Raw genomic sequence first — 15041 nt, forward strand, 5'->3', positions numbered from 1 at the left:
TGGGGAGTGATCCACTCATCCCCTACTTCCCTGGTTCCAAAGTTCTCCTCATCCTTCTGGGTTCTTTCCTCATTCTCTGCTTTATCTTGTATTTATATTTTCTAGACAGATTCTGGGGGGTTTTGTGTATTTATGAGGGAGCTTGATGTATTTCAAGGTAAACCAAATATATCATTTTCAGCATTATATTTAGATTCAGAAAACATCAAATGAGGTGTATAAATTCATGAAAAACATCTCCTTAAAGGAATATTTGCATAGACTTTGATTTATGGATTCCCCTTCCATCACAAATTGACCATGCAACGGATTTCAGAACTATTGTGAGGGATTTGTGTTTCACCTTCATTTTTGATGTCTTTCCATACAGGCATATCTCCTCAAACAGAAACATATTTTATTATGATGATATCCAGTAATCACCACACATACAATTCCCTATCTCTAGAGCATATTTCTCAATGTAGCAGCTGAATGTTTTGTGGCTTCAAAAAGAATATAATAGACCCCCCCCCCCACCCTTCAAACATTTCATTTTGCAATCTTTTACATGAGGCGACTGTTCATTCATCTCACTCAGAAAGGAGAACATCAGCGGTATTAAGAGGAGGGGAGCCTCAATGTCTATCCAGAATGTGTGGGTGATCCTCCGGCTCATTGAAAGTGGCACAGAGAGAAAGCACGGCGAATACTATGAAGACTATTTCATATGAACAGAATGTCTCATTACTCACATTCGTACAGCCAGGTGGGTGCAAACAAAACAAACAAAGAAAAATATGCAAACACTGTATATGTGTGTAGGGCACATGTGCTGGCCCAGTGTCCACACACAGTGTTGATCAGTGCAGGGCAGGCCACACCAGGCCGGGTTGTGGCCAATGGCCTCCGATAAGGCTTTCACATTGGCATAGTTCTCTGGAGATAAAGGCAGGTCTGAAATTAAATGTGAAGGTTGAAAAAGCCCATTTTCCCCTCTACCCCCTTGAGCTTATCTGTCTGGAGCACGATGGGGAGAGACGAAAGTCCAGCTAGGCCTCTGTGCCTCGGTCTCTGTTCTCTCTCCCCTTTCAATCTCCCCATTGTGAGAAAGCACCTTTAACCTGGATGCTATCTGCAGAAGAATTACAATCCAGGTCCAGTCCAATCAAACCGTATTGCACTAAAGAGAATTTTAAAAAGCATTGAAAAATGACTTCCGTAGGATTTGTGAACTTAACTAGAGCCTTGTTGGATAGGACGTTCATTTAAAAATCATTAAATCGTGCAAATCAGGTAAGTTCATATCAAACCAATTCGTTTTTTCCCCCTCCGGGTCAAATCGATTACTTTAAAAAAATATTTAACAAATTGAATTTGACCCCCTTTTTCTCCCCAATTTCGTGGTATCCAATTATTAGTAGTTACTATCTTGTCTCATCGCAACAACTCCCGTACGGGCTCGGGAGAGACGAAGGTTGAAAGTCATGCGTCCTCCGAAACACAACCCAACCAAGCCGCAATGCTTCTTAACACAGCGCGCATCCAACCTGGAAGCCAGCCACACCAATGTGTCGGAGGAAACACTGTGCACCTGGCAACCTTGGTTAGCGCGCACTGCGCCCAGCCCGCCACAGGAGTCGCTGGTGCGCGATGAGACACTCTCCCTTCTCACTTAGAGGAAATCCAGTGATTTTAACATTTATTTCACAAGAAGTGGTCGCAGCTTGATAAGGGGAGGTATTTTCAGCTTTAAAACAGTGGCTTGGGAGATGTGAGTGAGTGAGTGAGTGAGTGAGTGAGTGAGTGAGTGAGTGAGTGAGTGAGTGAGTGAGTGAGTGAGTGAGTGAGTGAGTGAGAGAGAGAGAGAGAGAGAGAGAGAGAGAGAGAGAGAGAGAGAGAGAGAGAGAGAGAGAGAGAGAGAGAGAGAGAGAGAGAGAGAGAGAGAGAGAGAGAGAGAGAGAGAGAGGGACACTCAGACAGACAGAGAAGATGTGGAGGAGAGGAACTTCAAGCCTATTAATTGATCTTCCTGAAGAGGCAGAAAGGAGCAAGGAGTTGGAAGGACCAGAGCAGGGCTGATGCCAGGACAGGGCATGCCAGGACAGGACAGGCCAGGACAGAGGGATTTTTCTTCACTCCCCTTAGGGAGGAGATATATAAAGCACCTGTAATTAGATGTGTTGGAGAGAAACTGTATCAATACTTGGAATTCATGCCTGAGAGAGCGTGCTCCCGCCTGGGCCGCCGGCGCCGCCGACATCGAGAGTCTATTCCTCCTTGTTCAAGAGGAGTGCTTATTTCAAGGTTGTACCCGACAAGACATTCCTATCTGCAGGGCCTAAAGCATGTCGACGCAGGGCCTAAAGCATGTCGACGCAGGGCCTAAAGCATGTCGACGCAGGGCCTAAAGCATGTCGATGCAGGGCCTAAAGCATGTCGACGCAGGGCCTAAAGCATGTCGACGCAGGGCCTAAAGCATGTCGACGCAGGGCCTAAAGCATGTCGGCGCAGAGCCTAAAGCATGTCGACGCAGGGCCTAAAGCATGTCGACGCAGGGCCTAAAGCATGTCGACGCAGGGCCTAAAGCATGTCGGCGCAGAGCCTAAAGCATGTCGACGCAGGGCCTAAAGCATGTCGACGCAGGGCCTAAAGCATGTCGACGCAGGGCCTAAAGCATGTCGACGCAGGGCCTAAAGCATGTCGACGCAGGGCCTAAAGCATGTCGGCGCAGGGCCTAAAGCATGTCGACGCAGGGCCTAAAGCATGTCGACGCAGGGCCTAAAGCATGTCGACGCAGGGCCTAAAGCATGTCGACGCAGGGCCTAAAGCATGTCGGCGCAGAGCTGAGACAATGACCTTGTGTCGTTATATTCCTACAGAGTGTGATTTGAGGGGAAAGGAACAGAAAGACAAAACAGCCATTCACAGCTCTCCATTTACCTGCTGGCACTTGTAGTTGAAAAGGAAACCATAAAACACTGACTGAATGAACAATGTATAGCATTTATAATGAGAGGGAAAAACAGAGGCGTAAACAGTAACAGTTACACTCATCAAGCAATTCGCTCTATATTATTACTGCAATTGTAATTAAAATAGAAGTGACTGCAAGCTGGGATACAGCTTCTGGTGGCACTGCCCCCCCCTATCTTTGTCCTCTTATCAATTAGTGTTCCAATAATATGGCTCCCTTGTTGCAGGAGCCATTAGCATTCTGATTGAACATCTGAAACACAAAATGAGTGCTGTGGTGTGGTGTCTAATGTCAGAGGATTGTCTTCCAGTGTCTCTCCATTCACATCCACAGGGGCCTGTCTGTCACATTCATCTGACAAATCAACAGCAAAGGAAGGAAGGCGGGAGGCAGAGAGGGAGCCCCTGAGAGATGGAAGAAATGAAGATGCAAAAGTAGTGGAGGGATAGAGAAACCAGAGGGCAGAGGAGACGAAGGAGTGAAACGTGGCATGTGAGTGTGCAGAGGGAGATGGAAGTAAATAGAGAAATAAAAGGATGGAGGGATGGAGAAACCAGAGAGCAGAGGAGACGAAGGAGTGAAATGAGGGATGTGAGTGTGCAGAGGGAGATGGAAGTAAATAGAGAAATAAAAGGATGGAGGGATGGAGAAACCAGAGAGCAGAGGAGACGAAGGAGTGAAATGAGGGATGTGAGTGTGCAGAGGGAGATGGAAGTAAATAGAGAAATAAAAGGATGGAGGGATGGAGAGATGGAGCACAGACAGAGAAATGAATAAACACTCAGTACAGGGAGAGACTAGGACACAACTAACGACCAGAGAATAGGGACCGAGATGGAGAATACCCCAGGAAGGATTCTGAAGAAACACACATTCGTCACACATAACCTAGCATATGCGGAGTCGCCAAAAAACGCTAACATCCAGTTTTCAGGGATAAATTATCTTCAACGTAACTTCCGTTTCCCCTGAAAAATGTGGGAACTCTGCTCAGGCATCTTTCTAGGCCTGCTACGTTAGGTTGAACATAACCCAGTGACTGACATGGGGTTGATACATTAAAGAGGCAACTGTATTCCCGCTCCTCTGCTCTCCTCTGCTCTTCACTCCCCTGCTCTCCGCTCCTCTACTCTCCGCTCCTCTGCTCTCCGCTCCTCTGCTCTTCGCTCCCCTGCTCTTCGCTCCCCTGCTCTCCGCTCCTCTACTCTCCGCTCCTCTACTCTCCTCTGCTCTTCACTCCCCTGCTCTCCACTCCCCTGCTCTCCGCTCCCCTGCTCTCCGCTCCCCTGCTCTCCGCTCCTCTACTCTCCGCTCCTCTACTCTCCGCTCCTCTACTCTCCGCTCCTCTGCTCTTCGCTATTCTGCTCTCCGCTCCTCTGCTCTCCGCTCCTCTACTCTACTCTCCGCTCCTCTGCTCTTCGCTCCTCTCCGCTCCTCTGCTCTTCGCTCCTCTGCTCTCCGCTCCTCTGCTCTCCGCTCCTCTGCTCTCCGCTCCTCTGCTCTCCGCTCCTCTGCTCTCCGCTCCTCTACTCTCCGCTCCTCTGCTCTCCGCTCCTCTGCTCTCCGCTCCTCTACTCTCCGCTCCTCTGCTCTCCGCTCCTCTGCTCTTCGCTCCTCTGCTCTTCGCTCCCCTGCTCTCCGCTCCTCTACTCTCCGCTCCTCTACTCTCCGCTCCTCTACTTTCCTCTGCTCTTCACTCCCCTGCTCTCCACTCCCCTGCTCTCCGCTCCCCTGCTCTCCGCTCCCCTACTCTCCGCTCCTCTACTCTCCTCTGCTCTTCGCTCCTCTGCTCTCCGCTATTCTGCTCTCCGCTCCTCTGCTCTCCGCTCCTCTACTCTCCGCTCCTCTGCTCTTCGCTCCTCTGCTCTTCGCTCCTCTGCTCTCCACTCCTCTGCTCTCCGCTCCTCTGCTCTCCGCTCCTATACTCTACTCTCCGCTCCTCTGCTCTCCGCTCCTCTGCTCTCCGCTCCTCTGCTCTCCGCTCCTCTGCTCTCCGCTCCTCTGCTCTCTGCTCCTCTGCTCTTCGCTCCTCTGCTCTCCGCTCCTCTGCTCTCCGCTCCTCTGCTCTCCGCTCCTCTACTCTACTCTCCGCTCCTCTGCTCTTCGCTCCTCTGCTCTCCGCTATTCTGCTCTCCGCTCCTCTGCTCTCCGCTCCTCTGCTCTCCGCTCCTCTGCTCTCCGCTCCTCTGCTCTCCGCTCCTCTGCTCTCCGCTCCTCTACTCTACTCTCCGCTCCTCTGCTATTCTGCTCTCCGCTCCTCTGCTCTCCGCTCCTCTGCTCTCCGCTCCTCTGCTCTCCGCTCCTCTACTCTCCGCTCCTCTACTCTCTGCTCTCCGCTCCTCTACTCTCCGCTCCTCTGCTCTCCGCTCCTCTGCTCTCCGCTCCTCTACTCTCCGCTCCTCTGCTCCTCTACTCTCCGCTCCTCTACTCTCTGCTCTGCTCTCCGCTCCTCTACTCTCTGCTCTCCGCTCCTCTACTCTCCGCTCCTCTACTCTCCGCTCCTCTGCTCTCCGCTCCTCTGCTCTCCGCTCCTCTGCTCTCCGCTCCTCTGCTCTCCGCTCCTCTACTCTCCGCTCCTCTGCTCTCCGCTCCTCTGCTCTCCGCTCCCCTGCTCTCCGCTCCTCTACTCTCTGCTCTCCGCTCCTCTGCTCTCCGCTCCTCTGCTCTCCGCTCCTCTACTCTCTGCTCCTCTACTCTCTGCTCTCCGCTCCTCTGCTCACAGTAAAGTTCTCCAGTCTGTGGTACCCAATTCTACCCTACGCCTCCTCTGACTGACTGACAGACATGCTCGCAAAGGTACACGGTGAAACACAGCCAACACTTCAAGACTTTCAAAGAATCAGTGCAACCATCCCCCGTCTATATCTTCATTTATATTCTGGTGTAAAATCAAAGCTTCGCTCTGTTGTTGCCGTTCCTCAGAAGTGTGCTCTTAGTTATATTCAGTTTTTTTTGTTCACCTTTATTTAACCAGGTAGGCAACTGCGACCTGGCCAAGACAAAGGATAGCAATTCGACACATACAACAACACAGAGTTACACATGGAATAAACAAAACATAGTCAATAATACAGTAGAACAAAAGAAAACAAAAAGTCTATATACAGTGAGCGCAAATGAGGTAAGATAAGGGAGTTAAGGAAATAAATAGGTTATAGTGGCGAAGTAAATTACAATATAGCAATTAAACACTGGAATTGTAGATGTGCAGAAGATTAATGTGCAAGTAGAGATACTGTGGTGCAAAGTAGCAAGATAAATAAATAAATACAGTATGGGGATGAGGTAGGTAGATAGATGGGCTGTTTACAGATGGGCTATGTACAGGTGCAGTGACCTGTGAGCTGCTCTGACAGCTGGCGCTTAAAGCTAGTGAGGGAGATATGAGTCTCCAGCTTCATTAGCAGCAGAGAACTGGAAGGAAAGACAACCAAAGGAGGAATTGGCTTTGGGGGTGACCAGTGAGATATACCTGCTGGAGCACGTGCTACGAGTAGGTTCTGCTATGGTGACCAGTGAGCTGAGATAAGGCGGGGCTTTACCTAGCAGAGACTTGTAGATAACCTGTAGCCAGTGGGTTGGCAACGAGTATGAAGCAAGGGCCAACCAACGAGAGCATACAGGTCGCAATGGTGGGTAGAGTATGGGGCTTTGGTGACAAAACGGATGGCACTGTGATAGACTGCATCCAGTTTGTTGAGTAGAGTGTTGGAGGCAATTTTATAGATGACATCACCGAAGTCGAGGATCGGTAGGATGGTCAGTTTTACGAGGGTATGTTTGGCAGCATGAGTGAAGGATGCTTTGTTGCGATATAGGAGGCCGATTCTAGAGTTAATTTAGGATTGGAGATGCCAGACACCTTGATATTTGTAGATGTCAGAGCCGTCCAGAGTAGTGATGTTGGACGAACGAGCAGGTGCGGGTCAGTGATCGGTTGCTCTTGCTCCTACCTGGCACGCAGGCGTCCCATCTAGAGCTCTGGAAATGCAAATGCGCTACGCTAAATGCTAATAGTATTAGTTAAAACTCAAACGTTCATTAAAATACACATGCAGGGTATTGAATTAAAGCTACACTCGTTGTGAATCCAGGCAACAAGTCAGATTTTTAAAATGCTTTTCGGCGAAAGCATGAGAAGCTATTATCTGATAGCATGTAACACCCCAAAAGACCCGCAGGGGACGTAAACAAAATAATTAGCATAGTCGTCGCTACACAAACAAAATATAAAACATTCATTACCTTTGACCATCTTCTTTGTTGGCACTCCTAGATGTCCCATAAACACTATTGGGTCTTTTTTTCGATTAAATCGGTCCATATATAGCCTAGATATCGATCTATGAAGACTGTGTGATAAACGGAAAAAAATAGCATTTCATAACGTAACGTCATTTTTTAAAATTCAAAAAGTCGACGATAAACTTTCACAAAACACTTCGAAATACTTTTGTAATGCAACTTTAGGTATTAGTACACATTAATAAGCGATAAAATTCATCAGGAGGCGATGTCAATTCTATAGGTGTCTGTCTCGAAAAAATGTCTTGGAGAGAGCTCGACCAAAACATCCGGTCGGAGACCGGAGGGAATCGATTCCCTTGATTCGGTTAGACCAAGAATCAAAGCTGAATCAAATGACAAGACTCTAGACAACGTGTGGAAGCTGTAGGCACTGCAACCTCGGCCTCATTTAATTCGGTTCACTTTGAACAAGTCGCGCATGGATATTTATTTCCATTTTCAGTTATCAGATTTTCATGCACTTTGCGATGAAACGCACGTTCTGTTATAGTCACAGCCGTGATTTAACCAGTTTTATAAACGTCTTAGTGTTTTCTATCCACACATACTAATCATATGCATATACTATATTCCTGGCCTGAGTAGCAGGGCGCTGAAATGTTGCGCGATTTTTAACAGAATGTTCGAAAAAGTAGAGGGTCGACTTAACAGGTTAAGAGCAGTTGGAGGTCACGGAAGGAGAGTTGTATGGCATTGAAGCTCGTCTGGAGGTTAGTTAACCTTTTTGGGATAGGGGGCAGCATTTTCACTGGTCCTTCTGTGGCTCAGTTGGTAGAGCATGGCGCTTGTAACGCCAGGGTAGTGGGTTCGATTCCCGGGACCACCCATACGTAGAATGTATGCACACATGACTGTAAGTCGCTTTGGATAAAAGCGTCAGCTAAATGGCATATATTATATTATTATTATTATTCACTTTTGGATGAATAGCGTGGCCAGAGTGAACTGCCTCCTACTCTGTCCTAGATGCTAATATATGCATATTATTATTAGTATTGGATAGAAAACACTCTGAAGTTTCTAAAACTGTTTGAATGATGTCTGTGAGTATAACAGAACTCATATGGCAGGCGAAAACCTGAGAAAAATCCAACCAGGAAGTGGGACATCTGAGGTTTGTAGTTTTTCAAAGCTTGGCCTACTGAATACACATTGAGATATGGATAAGGTTGCACTTCCTAGGGTTTCCACTAGGTGTCAACCGTCTTTAGAAACTGGTTTGAGGATTCTATTATAAAGGAGGTGCTCATGAATCAGTGGTCTGGCAGAGAGCCTTGGTCTCATGATGCGCGCTCCCGACAGAGTTACTTCTCGTTCCAGTGCTTTTCTGAAGAGAAAGGAATTCTCCAGTTGGAACATTATTCATGTTTTATGTTAAAAACATCCTAAAGATTGATTCCATACATCGTTAGACATGTTTCTAAAGGACAGTAACAGAACTTTTTGAGTTTTTGTGTGGATGAAATGCTCGCTCCTCATGAAGACGGATTACTGGGCTGAACACGCTAACAACAAGTGGCTATTTGGACATAAATGATGGAACTTTATGGAGCAAATCAGTTATTTATTGTTGAACTGGGATCCCTGGGAGTGCATTCTGATGAAGATCATCAAAGGTAAGTGAATATTTATGGTGTTGTTTCTAACTTTGTTGATTCCAAAATGCCGGATATTCCTCTGGCTGTTTTGGGTTCTGAGCGCCGTTCTCAGATTATGCTTTTTCCGTAAAGTTTTTTTGAAATCTGAAACAGTGATTAATGAGAAGTCACCGGATGTTTTGGAATCAAAACATTTTGCCACCTTCTCCTCCCTCCTGAATCCTCCTCCCCCTCCCCCCCCTCCTCCCTCTCTGCAGATGACTTCGTCAACCATTTTGAAAAGAAGGTCGACGACATCCGATCCTCGTTTGCTAAGTCAAACGACACCGCTGGTTCTGCTCACACTGCCCTACCCTATGCTCTGACCTCTTTCTCCCCTCTCTCTCCAGATGAAATCTCGCGTCTTGTGACGGCCGGCCGCCCAACAACCTGCCCGCTTGACCCTATCCCCTCCTCTCTTCTCCAGACCATTTCCGGAGACCTTCTCCCTTACCTCACCTCGCTCATAAACTCATCCCTGACCGCTGGCTACGTCCCTTCCGTCTTCAAGAGAGCGAGAGTTGCACCCCTTCTGAAAAAACCTACACTCGATCCCTCCGATGTCAACAACTACAGACCAGTATCCCTTCTCTCTTTTCTCTCCAAAACTCTTGAGCGTGCCGTCCTTGGCCAGCTCTACCGCTATCTCTCTCAGAATGACCTTCTTGATCCAAATCAGTCAGGTTTAAAGACTAGTCATTCAACTGAGACTGCTCTTCTCTGCATCACGGAGGCGCTCCGCACTGCTAAAGCTAACTCTCTCTCCTCTGCTCTCATCCTTCTAGACCTATCGGCTGCCTTCGATACTGTGAACCATCAGATCCTCCTCTCCACCCTCTCCGAGTTGGGCATCTCCGGCGCGGCCCACGCTGGATTGCGTCCTACCTGACAGGTCGCTCCTACCAGGTGGCGTGGCGAGAATCTGTCTCCTCACCACGCGCTCTCACCACTGGTGTCCCCAGGGCTCTGTTCTAGGCCCTCTCTTATTCTCGCTATACACCAAGTCACTTGGCTCTGTCATAACCTCACATGGTCTCTCCCATCATTGCTATGCAGACGACACACAATTAATCTTCTCCTTTCCCCTTCTGATGACCAGGTGGCGAATCGCATCTCTGCATGTCTGGCAGACATATCAGTGTGGATGACGGATCACCACCTCAAGCTGAACCTCAGCAAGACGGAGCTCCTCTTCCTCCCGGGGAAGGACTGCCCGTTCCATGATCTCGCCATCACGGTTGACAACTCCATTGTGTCCTCCTCCCAGAGCGCTAAGAACCTTGGCGTGATCCTGGACAACACCCTGTCGTTCTCAACTAACATCAAGGCGGTGTCCCGTTCCTGTAGGTTCATGCTCTACAACATCCGCAGAGTACGACCCTGCCTCACACAGGAAGCGGCGCAGGTCCTAATCCAGGCACTTGTCATCTCCCGTCTTGATTACTGCAACTCGCTGTTGGCTGGGCTCCCTGCCTGTGCCATTAAACCCCTACAACTCATCCAGAACGCCGCAGCCCGTCTGGTGTTCAACCTTCCCAAGTTCTCTCACGTCACCCCGCTCCTCCGCTCTCTCCACTGGCTTCCAGTTGAAGCTCGCATCCGCTACAAGACCATGGTGCTTGCCTACGGAGCTGTGAGGGGAACGGCACCTCAGTACCTCCAGGCTCTGATCAGGCCCTACACCCAAACAAGGGCACTGCGTTCATCCACCTCTGGCCTGCTCGCCTCCCTACCACTGAGGAAGTACAGTTCCCGCTCAGCCCAGTCAAAACTGTTCGCTGCTCTGGCCCCCCAATGGTGGAACAAACTCCCTCACGACGCCAGGACAGCGGAGTCAATCACCACCTTCCGGAGACACCTGAAACCCCACCTCTTCAAGGAATACCTAGGATAGGGTAAGTAATCCTTCTCACCCCCCACCCTAAAAAGATTTAGATGCACTATTGTAAAGTGGCTGTTCCACTGGATGTCATAAGGTGTATGCACCAATTTGTAAGTCGCTCTGGATAAGAGCGTCTGCTAAATGACTTAAATGTAATGTAAATGTAAATCACTTACAGTTTCACCAGCAAAGCACCCCCACACCATCACACCTCCTCCTCCATGCTTCACAGTGGGAACCACACATGCGAAGATCATCCGTTCACCTACTCTGCGTCTCACAAAGGCAGTTGGAACCAAAAAATGACAAATTTGGACTCATCAGACCAAAGTACAGAATTCCAATGGTCTAATGTCCATTGCTCGTGTTTCTTGGCCCAAGCAAGTCTCTTCTTATTATTGGTGTCCTTAATTAAGTAGTGATTTCTATGCACCAATTCGACCATGAAGGCCTGATATACACCGTCTCCTCTGAACAGTTGTTGTTGAGATGTGTCTGTTACTTGAACTCCGTAAAGCATTTATTTGGGCTGCAATTTCTGAGGCTGGTAACTCTAATGAACTTACCCTCTGCAGCAAAGGTAACTCTGGCTCTTTCCTGTGGCGGTCCTCATGAGAGACAGTTTCATGATAGCGCTTGATGGTTTTTGCAACTGCACAACGTCCTTGACATTTTCCGTATCTATTGACTGACCTTCATGCCTTAAAGTAATGATGGAATGTCGTTTCTCTTTGCTTATTTGTTCTTGCCATAATACAAACTTGCAATTTTACCAAATATGGTTATCTTCTGTAAACCCCACCTACTTGTCACAAAACAACTGATTGGCTCAAATGCATTAAGGAAAGAAATTCAACAAATTAACAAGGCACACTTGTTAATTGAAATGCATTCCAGGTGACTACCTCATGAAGCTGGTTGAGAGAATGCCAAGAGTGTGCAAAGGGTGGCTACTTTGAAGAATCTCAAATATAAAATATATTTTCATTTGATTAACGCGTTTTTGGTTACAACATGATTCCATATGTGTTATTTCATTGTTTAGAAGTCTTCACTATTACTCCACAATGTAGAAAATAGTACAAATAAAGGAAACCCTGGAATGAGTAGGTGTGTCCAAACTTTTGACTGGTACTGTACATGTCACATACAGCAGTTGAGATTAAAACCTGGAAGAATTTAATGCAATTGGCACTATGATGACCATTGCATCATCAGTCACCAGACAGATACCAGGAATCGTTTCAGGTTGGATTGAACCCCTTCAGTAGAGAAAGACCCTTTAGTTTTGTAGAGATGGATATAATGAAAAAATGACAATTAAATGTAATAGAAAGGGAGAGAGGACCATATATTCTACTGTGCAGCTGGAGCATTAAACTAGCCAATGAGCGATTAGTCATCACTCAGAGAGGCACCTTACAACAGAGTCATCTCTCCACAGCTAGACTGGATACATGGTCCTCACGGAGCCAGACTGAAGACATAGCTCTTATAGAGCCAGACTGGACACATGGTCCTCACAGAGCCAGACTGGATACATGATCCTTATAGAGCCAGACTGGATACATGGTCCTCATGGTGCCAGACTGGATACATGGTCCTTACAGAGCCAGACTGGATACATGGTCCTCATGGTGCCAGACTGGATACATGGCTCTTATAGAGCCAGACTGGACACATGGTCCTTACAGAGCCAGACTGGATACATGGTCCTCATGGTGCCAGACTGGATACATGGCTCTTAAAGAGCCAGACTGGATACATGGTCCTTATAGAGCCAGACTGGATACATGGTCCTTATAGAGCCAGACTGGATACATGGTCCTTACAGAGCCAGACTGAAGACATAGCTCTTATAGAGTCAGACTGGATAAATTGTCCTCACGGAGCCAGACTGGATACATGGTCCTTATAGAGCCAGACTGGATACATGGTCCTTATAGAGCCAGACTGGATACATGGTCCTTACAGAGCCAGACTGAAGACATAGCTCTTATAGAGCCAGACTGGATACATGGTCCTTACAGAGCCAGACTGAAGACATAGCTCTTATAGAGCCAGACTGGATACATGGTCCTTATAGAGCCAGACTGGATACATGGTCCTTACAGAGCCAGACTGAAGACATAGCTCTTAAAGAGCCAGACTGGATACATGGTCCTTATAGAGCCAGACTGAAGACATAGCTCTTAAAGAGCCAGACTGGATACATGGTCCTTACAGAGCCAGACTGGATACATGGCTCTTATAGAGCCAGACTGGATACATGGTTCTTACAGAGCCAGACTGAAGACATAGCTCTTATAGAGCCAGACTGGATACATGGTCCTTAAAGAGCCAGACTGGATACATGATCCTTATAGAGCCAGACTGAATACATGGTCCTTATAGAGCCAGACTGGATACATGGTCCTTATAGAGCCAGACTGGATACATGATCCTTATAGAGCCAGACTGAATACATGGTCCTTATAGAGCCAGACTGGATACATGGTCCTTATAGAGCCAGACTGAAGACATAGCTCTTATAGAGTCAGACTGGATAAATGGTCCTCACGGAGCCAGACTGGATACATGGTCCTCACGGAGCCAGACTGGATACATGGTCCTTATAGAGCCAGACTGGATACATGGTCCTTATAGAGCCAGACTGGATACATGGTCCCTACAGAGCCAGACTTAAGACATAGCTCTTAAAGAGCCAGACTGGATGCATGGTCCTTATAGAGCCAGACTGGATACATGGTCCTTATAGAGCCAAACTGGATACATGGTCCTTACAGAGCCAGACTGAAGACATAGCTCTTAAAGAGCCAGACTGGATACATGGTCCTCACGCAGTCAGACTGAAGACATAGCTCTTAAAGAGCCAGACTGGATACATGGTCCTCACGCAGTCAGACTGAAGACATAGCTCTTAAAGAGCCAGACTGGATACATGGTCCTTATAGAGCCAGACTGGATACATGGCTCTTAAAGAGCCAGACTGGATACATGGTCCTTATAGAGCCAGACTGGATACATGGTCCTTACAGAGCCAGACTGAAGACATAGCTCTTAAAGAGCCAGACTGGATACATGGTCCTTATAGAGCCAGACTGGATACATGGCTCTTAAAGAGCCAGACTGGATACATGGTCCTTATAGAGCCAGACTGGATACATGGTCCTTATAGAGCCAGACTGGATACATGGTCCTTATAGAGCCAGACTGGATACATGGTCCTTATAGAGCCAGACTGGATACATGGTCCTTATAGAGCCAGACTGGATACATGGCTCTTATAGAGCCAGACTGGATACATGGTCCTTACAGAGCCAGACTGAAGACATAGCTCTTATAGAGCCAGACTGGATACATGGTCCTTATAGAGCAAGACTTAAGACATAGCTCTTAAAGAGCCAGACTGGATACATGGTCCTTATAGACCCAGACTGGATACATGGCTCTTAAAGAGCCAGACTGGATACATGATCCTTATAGAGCCAGACTGGATACATGGTCCTTATAGAGCCAGACTGGATACATGGTCCTTATAGAGCCAGACTGGATACATGGCTCTTAAAGAGCCAGACTGAATACATGGCTCTTAAAGAGCCAGACTGGATACATGGTCCTTATAGAGCCAGACTTGATACATGGTCCTTATAGAGCCAGACTGGATACATGGTCTTTTTAGCACCAGACTGGATACATGGTCCTTACAGAGCCAGACTGGATACATGGTCCTTATAGAGCCAGACTGGATACATGGTCCTTATAGAGCCAGACTTAAGACATAGCTCTTAAAGAGCCAGACTGGATACATGGTCCTTATAGAGCCAGACTTAAGACATAGCTCTTAAAGAGCCAGACTGGATACATGATCCTTATAGAGCCAGACTGGATACATGGTCCTTATAGAGCCAGACTGGATACATGGTCCTTATAGAGTCAGACTGGATACATGGCTCTTAAAGAGCCAGACTGAATACATGGCTCTTAAAGAGCCAGACTGGATACATGGTCCTTATAGAGCCAGACTTGATACATGGTCCTTATAGAGCCAGACTGGATACATGGTCTTTATAGAACCAGACTGGATACATGGTCCTTACAGAGCCAGACTGGATACATGGTCCCCATGGAGTCAGACTGAAGACATAGCTCTTATAGAGCCAGACTGGATACATGGTCCTTACAGAGCCAGACTGGATACATGGTCCTTACAGAGCCAGACTGGATACATGGTCCCTACAGAGCCAGACTGGATACA

General features: G+C 47.6%; 2 protein-coding genes across 2 annotated transcripts in view; one reads left to right on the top strand and one right to left on the bottom strand.

The window, feature by feature from the left end:
* LOC127929954 (uncharacterized) overlaps nt 1–11254 on the top strand; it is a 48297-nt gene extending 37043 nt beyond the window's left edge. Inside the window, exon 2 of the mRNA XM_052518443.1 lies at nt 10001–11254. Coding sequence (XP_052374403.1) covers nt 10046–10795 — 750 coding nt within the window. The 5' untranslated portion in view covers nt 10001–10045 and the 3' untranslated portion in view covers nt 10796–11254. The remainder of the gene's footprint in view (nt 1–10000) is intronic.
* LOC118394753 (RNA-binding protein Musashi homolog 2-like) overlaps nt 1–15041 on the bottom strand; it is a 413238-nt gene that overhangs the window by 165885 nt on the left and 232312 nt on the right. The gene's annotated exons all lie outside the window — the stretch shown is intronic.

This window comes from Oncorhynchus keta, chromosome 1, assembly GCF_023373465.1.
Source record: "Oncorhynchus keta strain PuntledgeMale-10-30-2019 chromosome 1, Oket_V2, whole genome shotgun sequence".
Lineage (NCBI taxonomy): Eukaryota > Metazoa > Chordata > Actinopteri > Salmoniformes > Salmonidae > Oncorhynchus > Oncorhynchus keta.